Source organism: Lichtheimia ornata, assembly GCF_029851405.1.
Source record: "Lichtheimia ornata isolate CBS 291.66 chromosome Unknown scaffold00045, whole genome shotgun sequence".
In the NCBI taxonomy this organism is placed as follows: Eukaryota; Fungi; Mucoromycota; class Mucoromycetes; order Mucorales; family Lichtheimiaceae; genus Lichtheimia; species Lichtheimia ornata.
In genome coordinates, this window is record NW_026695365.1 from 36,395 (window position 1) to 59,478 (window position 23,084).

Below are 23,084 nucleotides of genomic sequence, written 5' to 3' on the forward strand. Positions count from 1 at the left end.
AAATGAAAATGGGACCAGCTCACAATATCAACAAAGAACCCAAAAAGGAGCCATGACAAGGGATACATAGCAAAAGGCTCAATGCGATGCATGCACCATCCAAACCTGATCATGGCTTGGACGCTCATTGATTGTAACTATGAATGCAACAATCGCATTGAACCTTGCACAATGAATTCCTTCTTACTCATCTTGCATAAGGAATGGATCAAGTCATTAGGATGAGCAAGGTGTGGATGACATGATTAAAGATGGATCTTTTGGCATATACGTCTATAGCCATAATCATAATTCTATTTAGTACCAAGGTTAAGCAGCAAGTCGAGTTTTGTATTTACGGCTCCATCCGCGCGTATAGGCTGCATCATTTTCTACTCTGAAACGTTGATCCATGATTTCTAAAGATCAACCCTCGTTTTGGCCGTGCACTTTGGCATCTTAGTTAAATTTCATTTCTCTCTCTCTCTCTCTCCATACACGATTTATGTATGCAATGCTGATCATACGAATACGTGTGGATCGACACGACAAAGTTTCGATCATGCATTTTCCAAAAGATGGATACATGGCCGTTCACGATGCATACATGCATCCTACTTTACAGCGATGGCGATCCATATGTACAGAACGCTACATACAACACCCCTTGCAGATAAATAAACAAAGATGCTTGGTACATCGCTCGTAGTAAAATAGGTCTTATTAAAGAGGTACACGTAGTAAGGTCTAGCTACTTGTATTTCCACCTGCTCCCTAAAAGAGACATTGATGATGAGTGAACGAGCCGCTATATGGACCAATCGACTTACGGGATGTCCAAATGCAAACCACCAAACCAGGATGGCGATGACTACACAAATAATAATCACAAGCACCAAGCAGCACCATTTTTTCTAAAGTGGCCGGCTCGCGTTAACAAAAAAGGTGCATCCTCGATCCTCGTCAACTTACATGGCGTGTTGCACGTGCACTTGCAATAGCCCTTGTAAGGAATGAATTGCCTTGTTTTAGATCGCCAACCGTGTTCTCTGCATGCTGCTCGATATTGGTCACTGTTTCGCCTTGCTGCTCAACCATCATTTGCATATCTGAAAAGAGTTGATGGAGTTCCTTGAATGTTACAACGTCAGTTTTTATGCTCTTTTCCTTTATCCATCCCCAACAAAGTATTACCAATATCGTCTTTTCAATATGCTTAATGTCATCATGACGTGTTTGTACTTCTGATAATACTGCTCTTGCTTGGTTGGTTCGGGTGGCATGCATTAGCTATACATACATAGGATAAAGGTGAGCATAAAAAAGTAGTAGGGTCCATGATGAGTGAGGCCTACCGATTGGGCAAACACCTGAGGAGAATCATCCGAATCTATAAATCGATCGACCTCTTCTTGTGTAGCATTTGGCTTTACTGTAAAGGATGGTTTGAGTGCTTCATTCTTCTCGCTCAATGGATCTTTATATACCAATCCTGATTTGGCGTTCTACACGTTGCCGATACTTTTGGTCATAAAGACGCTCCACATCCTGGTATCTTTGAATCGTCTCCAAGAACCGTTTTCTCAATGCAGCAGTCTTTATAAGAAACATTCAGCCTATTATTATACGTTTTGATGATCCACCTTGTATATGGAATGTACCTGAGATTGACGAATTTGTGCATCCGATGCATTTCCGGTCCTCGCATTGGCCACCTGCAATTCTATCCAAGCACCCCTTTGTTTATCCCATCATGATGACATTGGTCAACCTGCATACCTTTGAGCCTATTTTTGATATCCAAATTTCGTTTTTGTGTTTCTCTTTTCAACGTGGCCAAGTCTCTTGAAATGTAGCGTGATTGTTCTTCGTTAAAACTCATCAGTGCAGACGTGTGAAGTCTTTCGATGCGATCCACATTATCGCTTACTGCCCCAACCTCATTCTTGATATCGTCAACCTACGTATGCATGTTGCTTGGTAAATACCTCCACTCCCCTTTTCACGTTAACAATAGCCTTATAATACCTCGTGAAAGAATCCATCCATTGTATCCAATTGGGGTGGTGGACGTGATGGTGGAGGTGCTGCTGCTGCCATGGGTGGTGACTGTTGTTGTTGTCGTCCACCACCACCAACACCACCAGCATAACTTGGAGGAGAACGCATTTCATATGATTCGTGAGGATTATAGCCGGCAGGTGGTTGGTTACGGGCACCATAATTATTTCCTCCTGATCGAAAAGTGGCAGCAGGTGGACGTCGTGGACCAAAGTCCTCGCTTCAAAACGCGCGCATTAGATATGGATGAACGTGTATGTCGATGATGATGTAGGTACCTGTCGTCACCCTTTCTTTTCATGTTAGCATCCATTCATGATAGTGATGATGATGTTATTTAATTACCCTTAATTCAGCGGTGCGGTCTCTGTAATAAGACATGATGTATAAAAAGGAAAGGAAGAATTGGCCACCACTTGGAAATGGACCGGCACAAAAATGATATGGATTCGCAAGCCAACCGGTGCTGCTAGATATCCAAAGGGATATGGTGTGGGATTGGATCGTAAAGACAATAGACACACACACACACCATCACCCATCATGCTGCCTGCATCTTCCATTCAAAATTGTTGTTGTATAACGTGAGATCTCACTCTGTGTGTTCGCAGCTATAAATTCGATCGACGCTCGTTGACTCAGTCCTTGCGCCGATTGTCCCCACTCTTTTTCCTTTTCCTTTAAACTTTTTTGACACGCCATGTTTGCTCGTTATGCGTTTGGTAGATTTCATCATTTTATTCCATGATCATTCTTTTGTTACTAATCTATTCAACCAGCACGTTCTCATGTGCCCCTGACAACACCTTCGGCAAGGATAGCAGCCTTTAATCGTGTCACCACCACGATGCGTCACTTTAGTACAGCAAAGAAACCGTAAGCACACACCCACATAAACCCTACGTGTTTTCTTCTTTCTTACACACAATGGCCACGCTAGACCAACGGCTGTATTGCTCACCAACATGGGCGGTCCAGAAACACTCGACGACGTTCACGATTTCCTGCTCAACTTGTTTTCCGATCGCGATATTATGAAACTGCCATTACAAAAGCACCTTGCAAAGTACATTGCCAATCGACGCACACCCAGTATCAAGGAACAATATGCACAAATCGGTGGAGGATCGCCCATTCTAGCTTGGACACAAAAGCAAGGTGAAGCCATGGAAAAGATCTTGGATAAGATCTCTCCCGAAACAGGTAATATAGGATGATGATGGCATGGCAACCCAATTGTATTCACATGGTTATTTATTATAGCTCCTCACAAACATTACATTGCATTCCGCTACGTCAAACCATCCACTGATATGGCGCTTGAGGAAATGAAAAAGGATGGCGTGCAACGTGCCGTGGTATTTACTCAATATCCACAATATTCATGTTCAACCACGGGTAGCAGCTTGAATGAGTTACACAGAGGCATTGTCAGGGCTGGTATGGAAGATTTGGATTGGAGCATCATTGATCGATGGCCAAAACATCCTGGATTCATCGAGGTATCTATATACAATACAACAACAACAATGAGGGACTATTCATTAATAAGCGTGCTTGTAGGCTGTAGCAAAACGAATCGAAGCCAAGTTACAAGAATACCCAGCTGAAGAACGTGACAATGCAGTGATTCTCTTTTCGGCCCATTCATTGCCGATGTCCGTGGTCAATCGAGGTGACACGTATCCATCGGAAGTGGCTCATACGGTGCATCAAGTCATGGAGCGTCTTGGTCAAAAGTATCAATATCGTTTGGTTTGGCAATCCCAAGTGGGTCCTCAACCTTGGCTTGGTCCTCAAACATCCGATGCTATCAAGGGTTATGGCGAGGCTGGCAAAAAGAATCTTTTGCTTGTTCCCATTGCATTCACCACCGATCATATTGAAACCTTGTTTGAACTGGATCTTGAATATGGAAAGGAAGCTGAAGAGGTAAATGCGTGCTTGTCGTCATGGAAAATAGGGGGATAATGGAATTCATTGCTGTGTGTGTGGATGTTTATTTAGGCTGGTATCACTGGATTCAAGCGTGCTGAATCACTGAATGATGATCCTACTTTTGTCCAAGCCATGGCCGATATCGTCAAGGAACATCTCCAAGAGGGTGGCATCGTATCAAAGCAGTGGTACTTGCGTTGTCCAGGATGCACATTTGATAGTTGTGGAACTACAAGAGAGTTTTTCGCTTCAAAAGAAAAATAAACGTGCGTGAACTTGGATCAAAAAGTCCTTGTCTTAGATTGGATTTAGTGACCCTGGTTATCGGAACAGATGACGACCATCACCATGGCAACCGTTGTGATGTTATAGGAAGTGGAAACAGCAACATGTGTATGCTTCACCAAGCTGGGAGATCATTTGCTTATCTGTCTACTTCTATAAGTAATGAGTATTCAGGCCAACCGATGTAAAGTATGCAATTGTCTCAAATGTATTGTTATGGAAGACAGCTCTTATTGGTATGCTAAGTTGGTATGAAGAAAGAAAGAAAAAACATTACACTACAGTAAAAGCTCTATTATAAAATGGCACGTCGCTTGATGGCAGCTGCAACACCTTGAGAAGAGGATGCCTTTTCTTGTTGGCGCATCATTAGTAATCCACCAGCAGCTTCACCAGCATGCGACAAACGACCTGCAGGCCGCTGTTGCTGTAATAGTGCATCATCACCACCCTTTCCACCACGATGAACTTGATCTGGCATACATAATGAATCACGTGAGCCATAGCGTACTTTGACTTGGGCAGCAATCTTGACTTTGCGTTCTACGGCTGCTTGTTGTTGTTGTGGATCACCACCACTGACACCATTTGCATACACGGTGTGCTTTTCCACACTACTACTATCCGATGTTGTTCCACCCGTAACAGCAACACCTGGAGCTTCGGGTGGTAACACACCAACCAAGTTGCCTTGAGAACGACGATGTCGATGTTGCCGTGTTGTCAATTCCTGAATTGGACTAGGCGCTTGTGGCACACCCATGGATTGTGCACGTGATCGTTTGGAGGTAGCAGCCATGGCAGCCGCTTCAAGCGCTTGGACATGGTTACCATCAGCATGACCACTCGTACTTGAACTGCTTCCTTGTGATCCGGAAATCTCATTCATCTCACTAGTAGTCGATTGCTGCTGCTGCTGTTGTTGTTGTTGCAATTTCATGGCGGCTTTCATATGAACTTCAGGCACATAAGGTTCTGTAAATGGTTCACCCGTGATGAATGGATGATAGCGTGCTTGTATGGGAGTCCATCGGTTGAGAGGGTTGAGTTGTAGTAAGCCTTGTAAAAAGTCAACCAAAGCACGTCTGATTTGTTGATCTATATGGGTGTGGATGATTCTCATGAGTCAAGGCGCTTTCATCCAAAGTAACAATCACACAAACCTCGTTGACGTTCTTGCTCATCCAAGGGTGCAGGTGGCACTTGTGTGGCTGATGTTGATGATGATCCTGAACGTGGTCTGGGCGTGTAATTCATAATGAGATCTGGTAGCGTCCTTTGAGGAAAGTAACGTTTGCCTGGCAACTCCATCTTATGCTGCTCTTTGCTGTACTGTTCTCTGTTTTTCATCGTATACACGCGTTTGCCAGAGGATTCATCCACGTTGTAGAATTGCTTTGTGCCTTTGCCAATCTCCAACATATCTTGTGGTGGATCTCTACATAAAAAGTAGGTTAAACATCATGCCAAGACGCACACTTTTGTTGCTTACCCAAGCATCTCCACAATGCGACTGAGTTGGTTATATTCGGAGCTACCGGCAAACAATGGGATACCAATAAACAATTCGGCGACAATGCATCCAAGTGACCACATGTCGATAGCTGAGGTGTATTGCAAACCGAGAATGACTTCAGGTGACCGATAAAAGCGGGATTGGATATACGTATAGATGCGACTGGATTCATGACATGCTGATCCAAAGTCAATCACCTTGATGGAAGGCGACTTGACACTAACAAGAAAAGTGGGCGTCAATAACAATGTTACACGCATGATGTCATTCTATACCTTTTCAATAACACATTCTCGGGTTTGAGATCACAATGGATGATCCGTGCACTTTTCAAGAGAGCCAAGGTATCGAGCAATTGTAAAGCAAACACACGCACCAGATTGAGAGACACACCACGATAGCTGTTTTGCTTGATAAGCTCGTAGAGGTTGAATGATAGTAGCTCAAAGACGAGACACAAGTGGTTCTTGTGATTGAACGTATGCTGCAATTGCAAGATGTGATCTTCATGCTCCGGTCCAAGCTTTTGACTCAGCTAAATAGGTACATAGGTGAGTAAGCAAAATGTGATGGCTACATTGGAAAACCTTGTGCACCCACCCACACACTCACCTGTTTCAATATTTCGACCTCCATTCTGCTCTGGGTACGATAAGCTGGTTTGTTCTTGATCACCTTGACCGAATACAATTGACCATTGCTGATTCTCTCGCACTTTACGACTTGTCCAAAGGTTCCTTGACCCAAGAGATCAATCACACGATACCTATCATAAATGGTATTACTTTGATTGTTCAAAAGCACAATCATCATCACTTACTGATACTCTTTGTCATCACCAAGGATATCATTCACTCGCAAGATATAATCGTGATTCTCGTTATCATACCCATCATTCTTGGCTGGTTTACTCGGCTTGGTGAGGACACGCTTCGGATTGAGATGTGCAGCATCGTACTGGAATCGAGAATCGATCTTGGTATAGGTATTGACGACCTTGGTTGTTAATGCATAGAGCGGCTTGCAGGTAGCCATATTCTACATATCATGCCATGAAATAAGTCTTCCATTCATGTCTATTAGTAGAATAATAAACTATGTACCTTTTCTCGAACAAGGATCTTGGGTCGTTGACCATAGGTGACTCGTTGGAATCCTTTGATCACTTTATGACCATGGGGTGGCCATTGCTCTCCAAGTGTCATGCTTGGTTCTACGAGGGTCGAATAATAAGGTGCACCTCTTGGATGATGATGGTGTATCCGATACAAGTCTTCATCGGCTGCTGCTGAGTCCCAACTGGGTTCTGCATAAGTTGGAAAGAGAGAGGGAGAGAGAACGATAAGCATAAGGGCGACGAGGCATGACGCTCATTGGAAAAACACACACACACACACACACACACACACACACACCTTTTCGCGACAATGTTGTTCTGGAATGCATGGAGGACATGGAATCACGACCTCGTTGCTGTCGTGTGGATGGCGCATGTTGCTTTGTAATGTTGCCTGGGCCTGCCAGGGAAGCAGTATAAAAAGGAGGTTGCTTTGGATAAGTGGTATACATTTGGGAATAAAAAACAAATGCTTATGTACAAAGTGGTTGTGTGTGGAGGAAATGTTGGCGTGTGAAAGAACAAGAAAGGGGCAGGGGAAAGAGGAAAAACACTAGCAAAATAAAAAGACCACTGGAAAGAAAGAAAGCGAGAGAGAAATGCAAGCTGTTTTCGGTTTACCAAATCAGGTTATTTCTGGTGAACAGCTGCTACTACCATGGCTTGATCGGTTATCTTGTTTTCCATCTGTACTTGATGGTCTTAAAATATGCTCTTGAGATGTTCCAGCCTTTTCCATATTGCCTATTTTTGCAAATGAGGATGTTGCTGCATCGATGGATTGCATCGTAGTGGGAGTAGTAGAAGCAGTAGCAACAGGTTTCCATGGAAACAAGCGACTTAAAAGACCTCGTTTTGGTTCTTGATGATGATCATTGTTTGTGGTCCGTCGCTTGACCGATTCGGCTCTTTTTAAAAGTTGCATCAAGTCTTTTGCAACCACCACATGACTTGCATAATGCCGACGAGAGAATCGCTTGGATGCTGCTGGTACGGCTGTAGCGCCCACCTCACCAGCCTTTACAGGTAGCCACAGTTGTGGCAATATACCAATCAATGCTGGGTTGGCGTAGGCTTTGAGACCCGTGTCCAACACACCTGGATTAAGTTCCATGGGAGGTTGTCGATAATCCGTGTAACGATCTGGGATAGCTGCATAGTCATCTTCATCCAAAATCACTCGTCGTACATGTCGTTTACGACTTGAGGATGGCGATGATACCATTTGCGATGCCATTCTCGTTGCTTTTTTCCATCGCTCACGTGCTGCTTCGGATTCTTCATCATCATCACTGCTGCTGCTACTATCGTTCTCGTCACTTGTATCGTATGTATCATCGTCATCATCACTCGTCATGCCGCTGCTGTTGCCACCACCACCAGGTAACTGATCGGTCTTATCACGTAGAATCTGCATCGGCAAATGCTTGCTGTTGCGATCGAATGCTGCATCCATGCCCAATTTAAAGAGCACAGTGAATACAATCAATGGTACACACAATGCAGCAAGCGTAAAAAAGCTCTTTAGCACAAAGATACCGGTCATTGTCAATTGAAACAGGATCATGCCAAGAATGATGCGAGGAAACACCATCGTCCATGCACCTCCCACAGCATCAAACGGCTGAAAATACACTAAGAGAAACAATCTACAATGAGCCTTCACACCATGTATCATCATTCTATGTCATCCTTACCATACAGCAACTGGTATTTGTAGACCACATAGGCAATACAGAAATAAATGGTGCCAAAGAGAAGGATAATGGGTGAGATAGAGGAGTATTCAAGTACAATGATAAAGATGAGTAGCAGTGGTGGATAGCCTGTGCCATAATTGAATGCCCATGGTGCACGATTACTGGCATAGTCTCGAGGCGTTTTACACAAAAAGACGTGCGAGTACCCGCGGATGATCAATGCACCAAATAAGAGCAAGCTGAGCGGCATCCTGCATGGAAATGGTAATAAATCAGTACGACACCATGCAGGGGGTCATCTAGATTTGGCCACACATCCTACTTACAAAAGCATCCCTTGCAATACGGTATAATTGATAAAGAAAGGTGCAACCTTCACATATGATTTAAGTACAAATGTATCATCCATCCATGTTGCTGTCATCTTACCGCTGGCAGTGTGGTACCCAACAAATTAGCTACGGCAGCGGGGTGGTTCCACAATTGTTCCAACGTCTTGGTAATCGTGCTTGCAATGGTGAACACCAATAGCACGTTGAACAAGAGAAAGAAAAAGTATCTAGTAGAGTAGTACTACGTGTTAGACATTGAAGGTTATCATCAAAATGAAGGTGAGATACATACTTGCTGAATGTGGCTTCGGCAATTGCACTACGTGAACGTAATCCTTGAATAATACCTAGGGCTAATAGTAGTAGATGATCCATGTCAATACATAGGATGCCAAGGTGGTGGGGTCTTTTTCTCACGTACCATCAAAAATCAAGGGCAACACGGCCATAAACACGTTGACAGCTATTGTTGGCAAAAGTCCTTGTAGGATGTTTTGAAGGAACACTGAATCATCCGCTGCAGCGACAAGTTGAGGAAATACGCGTTCTAGAGCATCAAGACTGGTAAGGGTGGAGAATGCTGATATCGGCGCGATCCAAAAGAAGGATAAGAGAATGGTCACTGCCCAAACAAAGAGCTCTCGCACCAATCTTTCACGTCCACGCACAGCGATATTGGACCATAGCACATCACGAGGCTCAAAGGTCATGACTGTGCGGCAATTGAATGGCTCAGGGTGAATGGCAATTTGGGATGCAATCAACTATATACATATATAAATGAATACAATGTCAATGATCCATCCATTCATTCATTCATTGTACTTACAGCACTCGCCATATGCTTAAAGGTGACAAACCCCACATTGGTCATTTCAAAGGTGGATGATTCTCTTGCTTCGAGTACTTTTTGATCTAAGTCGTTGAATTGCTCTGTATAATACTGTATGGCATTCACTTGTTTACCCCAAAGCCCCATAAACCCTGTTCGAATTTTTGGAAGCTTTTTGGTTAAAAGGGAAGCTGCCATGGCGGTTTCTTGTTCCATGAATTGGATAGGGTCGCTATTGTTGGTCATGCTGAGATGATTTAAAATCTGATCAGGATCGTATCCAGGCACTTTGCATGGGTTGCCCCAATATTGCGTATAGGCCGTTTCAAGCTTTTGCAAGGCGCGTGCACGTTTTCGGAGCAATGAATTGAGATGATGTAAATGGCGTACAATATGTGCGTTATTGACGGCACCGATATTGAGATGAGAATAATACTCGGCCAAGGCATCGTCTGTACGTAACGGATGAGGGATACCGGTAACTACCACTGTACGGCTGGAAAGCGTTTTTCGCATACGAAGCAAGTAACGTGCACGTAGATCAAGAAACGAGCGGAAATTCCGATGCAGGAAAAAGAAGGTCAGGAAGCAAAAAAAGTACGTGAAACACAAGTAGGCGATGAGATAATTGGATCCATCTTCTAACACAGTGATGGCTAATTCATCCAGCTGCCCAGTGACATTTGCATGGGTGGCATTTCCTGTTGTCACGCTGATAGGTACAAGTGTCACTACGCCGAAAAACGAGCACACACCAAATAACTTGATTGCCATTGTGATAAACTGGAGGATCTGTGATAAGGAGAAAGTAAATAAAGGAGAGTATAGTAACGCACATGGTTATGTCTTTTTACCACTACAGCATCCAAGCCGACTTTATCCATCACCTCTTGATGATCGATTTTGATGAAAGGGATGATCCAGCCGAAAAAAGAATTGGGAAGTTCAGGAGGCTTGTGTCTGCATACATGTCTGTAAACAGCGTGTTGCTTCTTTGGCAGCTTTTATGTGACCAAACCTTTTCATGTTCATTCGTGGAGCGAATATCACAGACCAGCTTGGCCTTGATGGGTCCAAAAAGTTAGGAAGGAGATGTTGCTGATATGTAGATTGCAACTTACCGTGGACGTAAAAAGCAAAACACAAGAAAGCAAAGTAACCCAGTGCTCGCACACACCAACAATTGTGTGATCAATCCACTTTGATTCCGAGCACTATAGGCCGAGGTACCTGGCACATCCTCAAAACCATCACCGATATCGAAAAAAGGAACCCCACGCTTCTCCAATGTTATCGTCGCCATGATTAGAGGAGCAACCAAACACAAGAGGAGAAGGCGATAGGGAAGAAAAGGGGAGAAAGAGAGAAACAAAAGGCCAGGATCAGAATACAAAATGGTATATTATTCCACCACCCACCACGTCACCCTGCATGATGCATCATTGGTTTTTTGACACGGAAAAGCAAAAGCGTTACACCATCAGGTGCCACCCAAAGCAATGGAGTTGATGTAGATTGATGCGTGTGTGTATGTACCCCATTGCTGTTATATTTATGTGTGGTCCCCATGGCAGTGATTCACTCCTCTTGTCGCTTTATCCACATTTGCATTGATTCAATTTTGCTCTTATGTATGTTTGCATTTTGATTGATGATCAACAAACATCGGGTACAGCGTGAGTGGGATGCTGGGCCTCTTTGTCCTCCCAATGATAATTGCCATTGTTGGGCTTTAGATTACACAAACGTCGTCTGAGAGCCATCTACCAAGTACTACCATCGCCATGGCAACCTGAGTTTATTCTCTATGGATCACTCATCAACGCTTATTCCTTCTTTACATTTAAAACGAACCACACTCCATATAATAAAAACAACCACGAATCTCACATTAAAAACTTATTCTTCCAATGATATAGTAATGATTAAGAGAATGAAAGTATCCTAGCACGCAGACGTATACAATTGATGATCAGGATGATGATGAGGAGGAGGAGGAGAGGGAAAGAAGCACCCAAGCAAAAACAAAAGCGACGAGAGCAACCAAGGCAACGATGTATGGAGGATAGCCTGTCGATTCGATACGTGTTTCTTTAACAAAAGTGGTGGTGGTAGGAGATTCGTCGTTGTTCTTGTTGATGTTACGTTGTCGAAGATGGGAAATCTCTCCTTGGTATGCGTCAAGTTTTTGTTGCATTTCCTTCAATTGTTTCCTTGCTTGTTCCAATGCCTCATTCTTTTCCTCAGCTGGTGCTGCTGCTGCCACGGATAACAGTGATGATTCATTCGCAGTGATCGTTGATACATCCATATTCTCCTCTGCCTCTTGTTGTTGTTGTTCTTGTGATGGTGGTAATGTGTTATTCGGTTGTCGATATTCACATCTCAACTTGGTCTGATTAATGCGTGATTTTTCCGTTGATTCAATACGACTCCACTACACAAGATGAGGATGATTACTGCCCGTGTCCTTTGACTCCTCCAATTGGGTCTTACCGTTGCATGCAAATCAGTCATAGCATCCGCTGCGTCGACGGTCGCACTGAGGATAAGAAACTTGTCTTTGCATGGCTTCTCAAGAGGGGGTTCTTCCTTGAACGCTTGGAGATAGACTATGATTCGTTGCTTAGCAAACTATGAAAACGCGTGCAACGACGACGAGTGTTTTTTACCTTCTACTTGAACTTTTGAATGAGGCTCCACGCGACCAACATTGGGACGTACACAATAAAGCTTGGGTGCTGTTGTCTTGACTTTGAATATGATAGGCTCGGAACCGGTGTTTTCGAGCGAAAGGTGGTTCTTCACCATGCGTGTCAATGGTCCTATTGAATCGGTTAAAGCTTGGACAGGACAATGGAGCATGCTGAATTACGTTCAAATGAGAGTAGATGGGAAGGCTCCACTTGCAGTGACATGGTTGAAGCTTGACAATAGATAAAACCAAGTGAGATAGAGAGAGAAAGTAAAGGAAGAGAATGCACCCCGGAGAGCTCGGGATTCCATTTGAGCTGGAAATCTCACACTCACACCACCGCACGCACACACCCTGCACCCACGCGAGTGGGATTCGGTAACACGGGATAAAGCCTAAAATCATGCACTCTCTATAGCAACCCATTTTATACTTGGTATCATTTCATCATTGTTTTATTGCCAACATCAGTGAACAACATCATAAGCTATATCCAAAGTCTTCACTTCTATAACCCACACCCCCTTCTCCCCAACTTGAATTGATATCTCATGAAAAAGAAATTAAAATGCACGTGCGGCACGTGCTATGGAAACCACCGCCCCCATGTATGGCTTACTGGCCAAAAGCGAATTAGATCCATCTCATCAGGTACCGTCATTCATGTTATAGGAATATGTATTATCAATCTTGAGCTTTAGAAGGTATGGATTGCTTCTCGGTGACAATCTTGTGTATATGTGCAAATGTAATCTACATCAATAACACATGAGCCCATGATCCAGCCTACTACATAACCCATCCTCATCATCCTACCTTGTCATTTTCAATATTTTCCCGTAAACTCGCCAATGCAGCTTCTCGAAAGAGGTTATCCAGATCAGCACCTATAAAAACCATACCATGTCAATCTCTTTGCTCTTGAATGAAAGCGCACGCGCTCTCTCTCCTCTTCTCACCTGTCCATCCTTGTGTCATTTGTGATAATCGCTGTCGTTCCTCTTCAGCTAGTAAAGTAGGCATTTTCTTTCCCAATCCATCAATGATTTGTAGTCGTTGCTTTATAAAGAAGCATCAATTGAGTGGTTGTTGTATACGTTGTCATTACTTTTTCCTTACCTCAGCATCAGGGATCTGTACATGGATATGTTCATCAAAACGGCCTGGGCGGAGCACAGCAGGATCCATCACATGGATACGATTGGTGGCTAAAAGAGGGTCATGAATACACTCTGCAAGATGCAAAAGCTGATCACACTTACCACCAACAACGAGCACATCGATATGCGCTGAACTTGATCTCTTTTTGGTCAATAAGCCATCCATTTCTATGTCGACCTTTAGTTTCCTGCCATAGCAACCGTTCCCATATATACATACCTGTTAGGAACCCGGTAACAATGCGATCACTCGTATTTTCAGATGTTGAGCTCGTTCCACGTTTGGGTAACAACATATCGATCTTTGAAATAACCACGTGAGAAAGCAAGGCTCCTCAATTGCTTTTCCTCCTCCTCCTCCTCCTCCTCCTACCTGATCAATAAAAAGTAAACAAGGAGCATTGGATCGTGCTTGAGCAAAGAGCTTTGCAAGATTCTTTTCAGATTCACCAACCACCTTCGATCGTACTTGGGAACTCTATACGTAGTATCATTTAGTAAAGAAAGAAAAGGGTGGGCGTATATACAAAGATACCTCGACAAACATAAAGTTGACACCTGCTTCATAGGCCAATGCACTGCATAGCATGGTTTTACCCACACCCGGTGGACCATAGACAAGGATACCTCTGGGTGGTGATATGCCTAGGCTTGAGTAAGATTCCGGATGATGAAAGGGATGAATCACAGATGCCTAATAAATGTCACCTTTAGAACAAACGTAAAATACGCGATCTGGCGCGCCCTTACTTTGAGTTCATGAATAATCGGCTCCAGACCAAAGATTTCTGAAAACTTGACATGCGGTACCCGGTATTCGGACAATGTAGATGGCTTGACATGTTCAAGTGCACGTTGAAATTGCTCAAAGTTGGCCGTTGATGCCTCCTTTTGTCGCACAAGTTCCAAAATGACTTGGGTACATAAAAGCTGCAAATCACTCGGTACAAAGCCATGCGTCACTTTTGATATCCTTTCAAGCACCAAGGGTCGATCAGAAACATCCAAAGGAAGATCTATACGCCATTCATTATTATTATTATCCACCCATCCATTCCATCAAAAGGATACCTACTTTGTGTCATGATGTCAAGGATTTCGTATCTTGCAGCGGGGGTATTGATGATGATTTCCTGAATGTCGTCGAGGCGTCCAGAACGAAGAAAGCATGGATTGATGGCATGTAAACGACTCGTGACACCTAAACATCCATCATACTATCAGCTATGGTTGTTCAATCCATCTACATTGTCCCAACTTACCGATGATATAGAGAAACGTTTGATCACGATCGATCACCGAAAGCAATGCTGACGCTACTTTGACTTCTTGACCTGCCAACATGTCCATTTCATCCAAAACAACAATACAATCCTTGGCATCCTCAAAGAAATTCAACAGCTTGGCTTCACTTGCACCTTGCTCTATGTGTATCCTATGTCAATATAAACCTTGTCTTGGATTCCATGGTACTACTAGCATACACATACCACTTTGGAAAATGTCAGGGCCATTGAGTACACGATAAGGCAATCCAGAATGATCTATTGTAAGAAGAAACGTATAAACATAGGTACGTGCATATGCGTGTGCGTGTGATGGATGACTCACGTGCAATGGCTAATGCTAGACTCGTTTTGCCACAACCCGGTTTGCCATGCAGCACAAGACCCTTCGATCGTGGTAACAATGGGATGCGAGGTGGTGCCGATTGAGCCGTGGCGATCGCGTTGACGACATGCTGTATCAAATCGTGGCAACCTCCAATGTCATTTTGGACTCGTGCGATCCAAGCGTTGGTGTCAATGGACATTCAAGTTGTAGCTGTCAAACAGGTATGTATGTAGCGGGGGGAAAAAGAAGTGTACCGCATAAAGGCAATTCCTTTTTCTTTTTATTGAAACTATAGACACACACACTCTCTCTCTAGCATCGTTTAGCACGCCGACGACGTAATGTACCGTTGGCCACCTTTTCTTGCCGAGTGACACGACGTGATCGCATATGAGCGTGGCGGTTACGATATGAATCCACCGCACGTTGAATTAAACCTCTTCGGCCACAGAGTTGTTCTTGATTCAGCCAACATAATTTCCACCCAAGTTCATTACAGCTGGTCTCATATTCCCAACGATTACCATCATATTCTTCCTTGTCCACATTGGCTCGTGGATAAATCTATATGTATCATTACGTGAGCCATGTGTATTCGTAAATAAAAAGACGATGATATTAAACAACATACCGCATTGACCATACGGAAATCTAGTGGGATGTCTTCAAGTGGACAATTTGCTGCATCGGTGCGCACTGTATATTCCTTGACGAGCCGATCATGGGAGTACAAGAATGTAATGTGTTCAATACCATTGATAGAATGAGCCACAGGTTCATGAGCAGAAAGTGAAACCACCGATGCCACCGATGGCTGAGAGGATGTACGTCGGCGATACGTTCTTGCAGGTGTTGATTTTCTACGTCCTGTGGATGGTTTGGTAATAGCATTACTACTATTATCAACAATATTGGATCCAATGGCTATGCTGTGTCGATTTGAACGATTCATGTTGGGTTGAGGAGCAGTGGGATGAGGAAACGGCCAAAAACTTGACATGTCAAGAGGATTCATCTCGGATGGTGATTGATGTTGTTGTTTACCCAAGGTCGTAGTAGTATTATTATGAGTGGAGGGAATACCATTAGGATGACTGCTGGGTGTCATGCCAAGCCATGGAGGAGGAAACTGTTGCTGTTGTGTAAACGCCAATGAGGATGAATGTTGATGATGATTCCCCGTAGCAGGTGATTCAACAGGTGGTGTAGGAGGGAAAAAGATACCAGCAGAAGTGATGCCATGGTTGGGTGTAGCAGCAGCAGCAGCATTGCTTTGTTGCCACCCTAATGGCATTTGCCAAGCCTTGTCAAACGATAACCCAAATGAGGATGGAATACCTGCACTTGTATTGTTGATATTTGGTTGTGATTGTGGATTGACAGATGTTTGCAAAAGCGACAAGCATGAATTTGTATCCAGCGGATCCACCAACTCGGATTGTTGTTGTGGTTGTTGTGGTTGTTGTGGCGGTGATGTATCATTACAAGTGGTGGTTGTGAACATGGGCACGTTTAGATGATGATTGCTTGCCGACAAGAGAGCATCTTGTGGTGACATGAGCCCACCTAATAGCTTATCTTTGTTGGGAGTCGTAGGGTCACTAGCAGGCATAGTGGTGTCTCCACCACCACTACCACTGGTGTCAGTGGGACCCATGGCTTGGGCAAGAGCAACGGCTACATCGAGTGGATCAGACGTGGGGTCCATTATTGTAGTATTTGTTTGCTTTTGATGTTTGTTGACAAGCGTAAACAAAGAAAGAAAGGCAAAGTGATCATCGCGTTCGATTTTTTTTGTCTCGTTCTCGGCAAATAAGGTCTGAAACCACAAGGTAAAACTATGGATAAATGCTTTTTTTTATACATGTATATTCTAAATGCACAATGTAAACTCTCCGATCCATTATCAATCACTATTACTACCACTACTACTACTACTTCTGCTGATGCTCCTTTAGATATTGCTTGATCTTTTTCCGAAGTTGGCCTTCAGTCAATTGCATGACATTGAGCTCCTTATCCCAAAACATGGCTTGATAATCATCACCGTGCTTCTCAATCAATTGCTCAATCCAACTCTGCTGGTATTCAGATTGATACTTGATATTCTTGACACCATTTTTGGCTTGTTCCTCGAGTGCTTAAAAAAGAAAAACGAAAACGTCGGTTGGTTTCAGATGCATGTCTCTCTCTCTATATCATATGGATCCTCATAGATACCTCGAACAACATCTGTTTTTGCTTCCACGGGTGCTGGCTCCGCATCAAGAATATCATTGTGTGATTTGGCCTCACCCACAATAACACGAATAACGTTGCCTTCGTCATCACGTTGGATAAGACCTTCACCAGGCTTCAATGTCTTTTTCAGCTCTTCAATATCATCATCCTGTAATTCACGTGGTTCTTGATCTTCCTCCATTGCTTCTTCAGCAGCAGGGTTGGTATCGGGGTTGGCTACTTCTCGTCCACCAGCTGTGCGATTGAGAGATGTTAACAGACCAAGTCGTCGGTAACTAACAAATGCATACGAGTTATTTCACCTTGTTGAAAACAGCCCCAAATGGTAATCCTATCATCAACCTACTTTTGCATAAGAGTCTGCTTCTTGTCCCAGTTGGCTTTAATAATAGCATTGCCCTATTGATCCAAGGTCAGCGTTAGACGATCGGATCTGGATTGTGTGTCTCTCTATTGAACATGCCTTGATCTTGTAGTTCTTGTGCTTGTCAGCTGTCCTCCGAGTCAATTTCTTGCCGGATCGTTGTGTGCGTCGTTTTCGTGGAGTTGCCATGGTGAATGTTTAGAATGAGTTGTGTGTGAAGGAGGGGTGTGTGAGTGGTGTGTCGAGAACAAGGAAGCCGCTGAGCGAGAAAAAATATGCGCTTGAGTTGTGTGACGCTGCTGCTGCAGAAAGCCTTTTGTGTCAATTTAGATCGCTGAGGGTCAAATTAGCGAAGCATACCTTTTGAATGCCTTGAATAAATTCTTTCGATGTCCATGTTCTCTCACGATACGGGAATAAGTAGCTCCTTGTATATAGACAAAGCGGCTATGGGGCTCGATTGCTGATAGCAATATAGTAATTAGATCATCACTATTGCGTGCCACTCTTACATAGGAAGAGCCTGACAATGACAAGCCTCTTCTGTACATATCGGGAATGTGCTTAAGATGAATTGATGTTATCTATCACCTATCTTAATTTGGCCCGATTTGTGCTTGGACACCATCACACTACGCTCTCCAGACTCAATCCTGGTACGTATGTTCCCATCATTCTATCAGCTCATGCACCAACCTATTGATCCATCATATCGCTTTTAGATTGCATACATGGCCGAATGCCCAAGGTTTTGTACGTATCTCATTTCTTGCATAATGCGAATAGTAGGTGCTAATTTTTGTGGTCACTTCATTGTTACCCTGCTCTCATTGTCGTTGTGGTCGTCATTGTAGTATCGGGGTTCTTGTCATAAGGTAAGGCCTAATCATACGGTTTGGTGGGTCGCCTACTCATACACATTGCATGCATCTCTAAAAGTTGGATTTCGGTGTCATCGCCTACCGTCGGACGCTGAAATTGAGATGTTGCATTTGATGGTGCATATACAAAAACAACAACCATGAGGTTATCAGTTGTACCCCAAAATCAGAAAACAGAACCTTGGCCCTTGGAGCATAGATACGTCGATCATTCCTAAGAGCTCTTCTCCTCATTCTCTTGACCAAGTCGAAGAATTGAAAGCGAAGAAATTCAGGCACAATGCATCATGCATGAATGATTCAAGCTGCCATTAATAAACTACTATTCTTCTTCCTTCTATACGCAAATTGCTTGGTTGCTATGCGACGTTGAGTATGCACTATCAATGATTACAAAGACATGTAAAGCATCTATTTATTTTATTTCTTGTTGACATCCATTACTATTAAAAAGTGTTCAGATCAGCACTGCATCCGATTGATAGAGATCAGCATCGTTGTACATGGGAGGGCAATTTTCGGTCTCCTTGGTGATATGGAGGTGATGCATAATAAGATGTGACTTTTTGGGCCTAGACTTGACCACAGGAAGGAGACCTTCTACCAACCAATGTGCTCCTTGCCACTTTGTGCAACTTTACTTGCTTTGGTATTTCCATGGAAGATTTTCCAAGAGCGTCAAAGAAGAAAAAGCTTCTATTCTTCTTTCGCGGTTGTGTTGTATCGGTTGTCTGTCCTACTTTGCATTGAACGCCTAACCATTCCCCGCTCTTCTTTTCCCTGCACACAACACACACACTCACACTCACACGTTTTTGACGCCAAGGCAAACGACAGCGTCTACTCATTCAACGGGCCTTGCTTGTACGTTTCTACACGAGCGAACACTATTCCACATTCCTCGACTTGCACAATCGCGGAGCGCACGCCGACGATGTCAGTGGACCAGTAATATGATTGACGGAACAAGTACAGACCATCTTCCTCAACATGATGCTCTCAACCGTATCATCAGAACGAATCCAACCAACAACAGCAACGACGACCATGACGAATCACGGTAATACTCGGCTCTTTTTGAACAAAAGTTGATATTGATTCCCCTTGTTTTCAAAGCCATGATAACCTAATAGAATCGACTGAGCAAAGCCCAGCAGCAGTTTCAGGGACCAATGATGCAGATAGTTCCTCAGGATCCGTTATGAGGACACAAGCAGCCTTTGTCAACAAACTCTACAAGTATGTCACTCTATCTCTATCTCTTTATCCTTTCGCTCTATTCATACCTAAAGTAGAATGCTGGAAGATCCATCCATTCATCATCTTATCTCATGGTCTGAGAATGGCGAATTGTTCAGTGTCAGCAACCCTACTTCTTTCTCCAAGGTGGTTCTTCCTCAATACTTTAAGCACAATAATTGGCAAAGCTTTGTTCGTCAACTCAATAGTAAGTTGCCTAGGATGAATGAGGATTGTTCTCTCGCTCTTTACCTTTATCTCATCTCCATGTATACGTACTTTAGTGTATGGGTTTCATAAGGTCAATGACATGATCCATTCCAATCTCACGAATGAAAACCAAAACTGGGAGTTCCGACATCCTTCTTTCAAACGAGGAGCTGTGGATGATCTCAAAAACATCAAGCGAAAAAGTGCCAAATCCCGTCATCAATCTCAGTCGCGTATGCATTTGCCGACCTCTCAATTCAGTGATGCAGACGACTACCTCTATGGACCCATGTACAAGCGAATCGTCAGCACCGAAGAACGGCTGCATAATGCGTTGGCGGCGTTTGAAGTGTTGCAAAACGAGGCAACAGCTTTACGCAATGTCATTTCGGGTCAACAAGAGGTGAGCAAGGGGTGGGGAGGAGGTCTGGGATTGGTGAATTTCAAAAGTGTTTGACAAAGGATGGATGGAATCTTCTAGATCATTAGTGGTGTTGTAAGTCTGCTGATGTCGCTCTATCAAAAACAAGGTAAGAATACCAAAGAATAAATGCATCATTTGACCTGATGACCCCCTGTTCTACCTATAGGTGATACACCCCATATTATAAAAGGTAAACTGGACACTTTTTGGAATGCTTGGGATAATAACAAATTACATAGCTGAAGGGATCCAGAAGAGAATCAAGGTCTTGTCAGATCAAATGGCTTCAATACCACCTACATCCGCCCGCTTTGCTCCAGACATGTCACAACAACGATTACCATCCATTACTTCAGGGCCTTCTTCATTTGCAAATGGATTTGATACAACAGCAACAGCAACAACCCCTACCACCGGCACCATGAGCTATCCTACTGCTTCACGATACAACAACAACAATAACAACAATACCCCAGATCCTGTGCCAACTCGAATACCTTCATCATCACTTCAAGACAATGTTCACAATGCACCACGACAACCTTTGAGCGAGTCAACTTTGTTGAATGGCAATGGTAAGAGGAACATGCTTACTTTATGCTCTATCCTTTACTGATGGTGCGTGTATCTTTTAGGAAATGATAATCACATACGAACGCATTCATCCATCCTCAGTTTCGGTAGCCGGTCTCAACTGTTGAATCCACAGCCATCATCCTCGCAATCTTTTTCATCATCGATATCCCCCAGTAAGTTTCTCCTCTTATGCCCATTGGCAGGCATGTCATCTTGTTGACAAGGTAAAAATGGATAGGTCAAAGCCCAAAAGGAAAAGGAGTGAAAAGGATCCGAGCAGAAGATTTATGATCAAGCGTTGGATGTTGGATCTCAACGACACTATCATGGAGCAACAACCTTTTTTCATTTTGGATCAGAGAGCTTTCTATACTTTATACCTTGAGCAATCCTTGGCCCATTTTGTAACCCAAAGATGCTTTTTGATGATGGATTCATAGAATAAAATTGTATGGATGGCCTCTGATACGTGTGCATGTGTGAGCAACCATCAGGTCGTAAAACTTGTGTATTACATATCCCTATGTAGTCGTGTTGTATCATCATGTGCCTTATAAAGCTTGGTTCCCTGAAGTAGTTGGTTCATTTACATAATTACATTCGCTAAAGCTTCCTACATAGATAACATGAGGATAGACAAAAGGGTAGATGCGATTCGCGAACGCTTGTATATGAAGACGTCCAATGATGTGTAAATGCTTGTTATATAAAAGCTTGCATTAAGTTTAAGGATGACCTCTTGATACAACGTGTCACAAAAACATGGGCTTACCATGCTTACCTATTACAACATTTAGCTAAAGCTATCTTATGCAACCTTACATGAGAACGAGCCATTCCATACAAGCTAACTCAGGCGGACCTACCATACGGAAACGATCCGTTATGCACTCTCCGCCAATAGCATTGCGCCTCCCTGCCTTGCCCAATCGGCTGTGTTACCAAACACACCCTCTGCACCTTTGGCTCTACCAGGTCTAATTACTTGACAATGAACAAAGACCACTTCTCATATAGCATCACGCTTACAAACATAAAGGTGCCTGTATATCCAAACTTTACAATCAAACGTGGGCTCTTTAATAGATCAACGTGCTTGTCGGGATCAAAGGAATCTTGTGTCAAAGTATGAAGTTCATCGTGGGCGATCCCAGATTTCGCAATGTCGCTACCAGCCAAACTGGATCTGGGGGTCGACCTCTTCGACGACGACGACCAAAAAAATACTTTTTGGGCTAGTTGCGACATTGAACGCGAAACTTTCACACAAGGTGCTGTTGGCCAAGCCGAGCACATTGCTCTATTCAAAACCTCACGTTTCATTGTAAAGTTTGGAGATACAGGCACCTTTATGTTTGTAAGCGTGATGCTATATGAAGAGTAGTCTTTGTTCATTGTCAAGTAGCTAGACCCTGACAGAGCAAAAGATCCAGAGGGTCGTGTTGTGTAACACAGCCACGTTTGCATGAATGAAAGGGTCAATGTATAATTACTTTATGGATCATCTAGGAACAGGCATGTATTGCTAGCTAACGGCCACTTTTATCCAATCATCATTGTTGCGAGATCCACTGCATGGGAACGATGCCCCTGCTCTAGGCATTCATTTCCATGATTAAAGTAGGTTGATCCGAGCTGATTTGACCGAGCTGCGGTCAAAGAGAGATTACATCACTCTGCACATAAAGCACGCTCGATGTAGCTCAACCGATGTAACCTTGTGTAAGCGTAACTCAACCAAATCAGCTCGGATCAACCTACTTTAATCATGGAAATGAATGTCTAGAGCAGGAGCATCGTCCATCTACAATAAAATGCACAAAAGTTGGGAATGCACAAAAGTGGCTATTCGCTGCCAATGTATGACATAAAAGTGAGGGTTGCGTACCTTTCATGCATTGTCCCTGAAGTCCTGACTTT

At 43.5% G+C, this 23,084-nt stretch overlaps 9 protein-coding genes across 9 annotated transcripts; 2 read left to right on the forward strand and 7 right to left on the reverse strand.

The window, feature by feature from the left end:
* Positions 1 to 726: 726 nt before the first annotated feature.
* O0I10_008450 (uncharacterized protein) lies at positions 727 to 2,421 on the reverse strand (the record flags this gene model as incomplete). Its single annotated transcript, XM_058488453.1, has 11 exons — positions 727 to 753; positions 810 to 893; positions 952 to 1,110; positions 1,174 to 1,269; positions 1,335 to 1,411; positions 1,467 to 1,575; positions 1,641 to 1,702; positions 1,759 to 1,939; positions 2,008 to 2,260; positions 2,319 to 2,329; positions 2,386 to 2,421. The coding sequence occupies 11 exons, from the start codon at positions 2,419 to 2,421 to the stop codon at positions 727 to 729; spliced, it is 1,095 nt and encodes a 364-aa protein (XP_058340699.1).
* Positions 2,422 to 2,740: 319 nt separating this feature from the next.
* On the forward strand, positions 2,741 to 4,242 carry O0I10_008451 (ferrochelatase; the record flags this gene model as incomplete). The annotated part of the gene is made up of 6 exons (XM_058488454.1): positions 2,741 to 2,762; positions 2,820 to 2,916; positions 2,981 to 3,243; positions 3,304 to 3,542; positions 3,604 to 3,972; positions 4,048 to 4,242. 6 exons carry the CDS (start codon positions 2,741 to 2,743, stop codon positions 4,240 to 4,242), a joined length of 1,185 nt encoding a protein of 394 aa, XP_058340700.1.
* Positions 4,243 to 4,558: 316 nt separating this feature from the next.
* Positions 4,559 to 6,984, reverse strand: O0I10_008452 (uncharacterized protein; the record flags this gene model as incomplete). Its single annotated transcript, XM_058488455.1, has 7 exons — positions 4,559 to 5,361; positions 5,427 to 5,701; positions 5,756 to 5,998; positions 6,055 to 6,314; positions 6,392 to 6,545; positions 6,600 to 6,817; positions 6,883 to 6,984. 7 exons carry the CDS (start codon positions 6,982 to 6,984, stop codon positions 4,559 to 4,561), a joined length of 2,055 nt encoding a protein of 684 aa, XP_058340701.1.
* A 537-nt stretch (positions 6,985 to 7,521) lies between these two features.
* O0I10_008453 (uncharacterized protein) lies at positions 7,522 to 11,063 on the reverse strand (the record flags this gene model as incomplete). The annotated part of the gene is made up of 9 exons (XM_058488456.1): positions 7,522 to 8,531; positions 8,594 to 8,847; positions 8,923 to 8,969; positions 9,026 to 9,155; positions 9,221 to 9,281; positions 9,350 to 9,692; positions 9,758 to 10,552; positions 10,615 to 10,720; positions 10,882 to 11,063. 9 exons carry the CDS (start codon positions 11,061 to 11,063, stop codon positions 7,522 to 7,524), a joined length of 2,928 nt encoding a protein of 975 aa, XP_058340702.1.
* Positions 11,064 to 11,732: 669 nt separating this feature from the next.
* Positions 11,733 to 12,678, reverse strand: O0I10_008454 (uncharacterized protein; the record flags this gene model as incomplete). Its single annotated transcript, XM_058488457.1, has 4 exons — positions 11,733 to 12,197; positions 12,257 to 12,372; positions 12,433 to 12,585; positions 12,636 to 12,678. The coding sequence occupies 4 exons, from the start codon at positions 12,676 to 12,678 to the stop codon at positions 11,733 to 11,735; spliced, it is 777 nt and encodes a 258-aa protein (XP_058340703.1).
* A 461-nt stretch (positions 12,679 to 13,139) lies between these two features.
* O0I10_008455 (uncharacterized protein) lies at positions 13,140 to 15,428 on the reverse strand (the record flags this gene model as incomplete). Its single annotated transcript, XM_058488458.1, has 13 exons — positions 13,140 to 13,208; positions 13,272 to 13,342; positions 13,415 to 13,514; positions 13,575 to 13,663; positions 13,718 to 13,783; positions 13,836 to 13,917; positions 13,989 to 14,093; positions 14,151 to 14,309; positions 14,366 to 14,631; positions 14,691 to 14,816; positions 14,878 to 15,039; positions 15,106 to 15,159; positions 15,227 to 15,428. 13 exons carry the CDS (start codon positions 15,426 to 15,428, stop codon positions 13,140 to 13,142), a joined length of 1,551 nt encoding a protein of 516 aa, XP_058340704.1.
* A 113-nt stretch (positions 15,429 to 15,541) lies between these two features.
* O0I10_008456 (uncharacterized protein) lies at positions 15,542 to 16,937 on the reverse strand (the record flags this gene model as incomplete). Its single annotated transcript, XM_058488459.1, has 2 exons — positions 15,542 to 15,793; positions 15,861 to 16,937. 2 exons carry the CDS (start codon positions 16,935 to 16,937, stop codon positions 15,542 to 15,544), a joined length of 1,329 nt encoding a protein of 442 aa, XP_058340705.1.
* Positions 16,938 to 17,163: 226 nt separating this feature from the next.
* Positions 17,164 to 18,023, reverse strand: O0I10_008457 (uncharacterized protein; the record flags this gene model as incomplete). The annotated part of the gene is made up of 4 exons (XM_058488460.1): positions 17,164 to 17,369; positions 17,450 to 17,745; positions 17,817 to 17,869; positions 17,934 to 18,023. 4 exons carry the CDS (start codon positions 18,021 to 18,023, stop codon positions 17,164 to 17,166), a joined length of 645 nt encoding a protein of 214 aa, XP_058340706.1.
* A 1,645-nt stretch (positions 18,024 to 19,668) lies between these two features.
* On the forward strand, positions 19,669 to 21,455 carry O0I10_008458 (uncharacterized protein; the record flags this gene model as incomplete). The annotated part of the gene is made up of 9 exons (XM_058488461.1): positions 19,669 to 19,775; positions 19,832 to 19,954; positions 20,011 to 20,162; positions 20,239 to 20,567; positions 20,646 to 20,694; positions 20,755 to 20,778; positions 20,828 to 21,163; positions 21,224 to 21,337; positions 21,403 to 21,455. The coding sequence occupies 9 exons, from the start codon at positions 19,669 to 19,671 to the stop codon at positions 21,453 to 21,455; spliced, it is 1,287 nt and encodes a 428-aa protein (XP_058340707.1).
* Between the last annotated feature and the right edge of the window lie 1,629 nt (positions 21,456 to 23,084).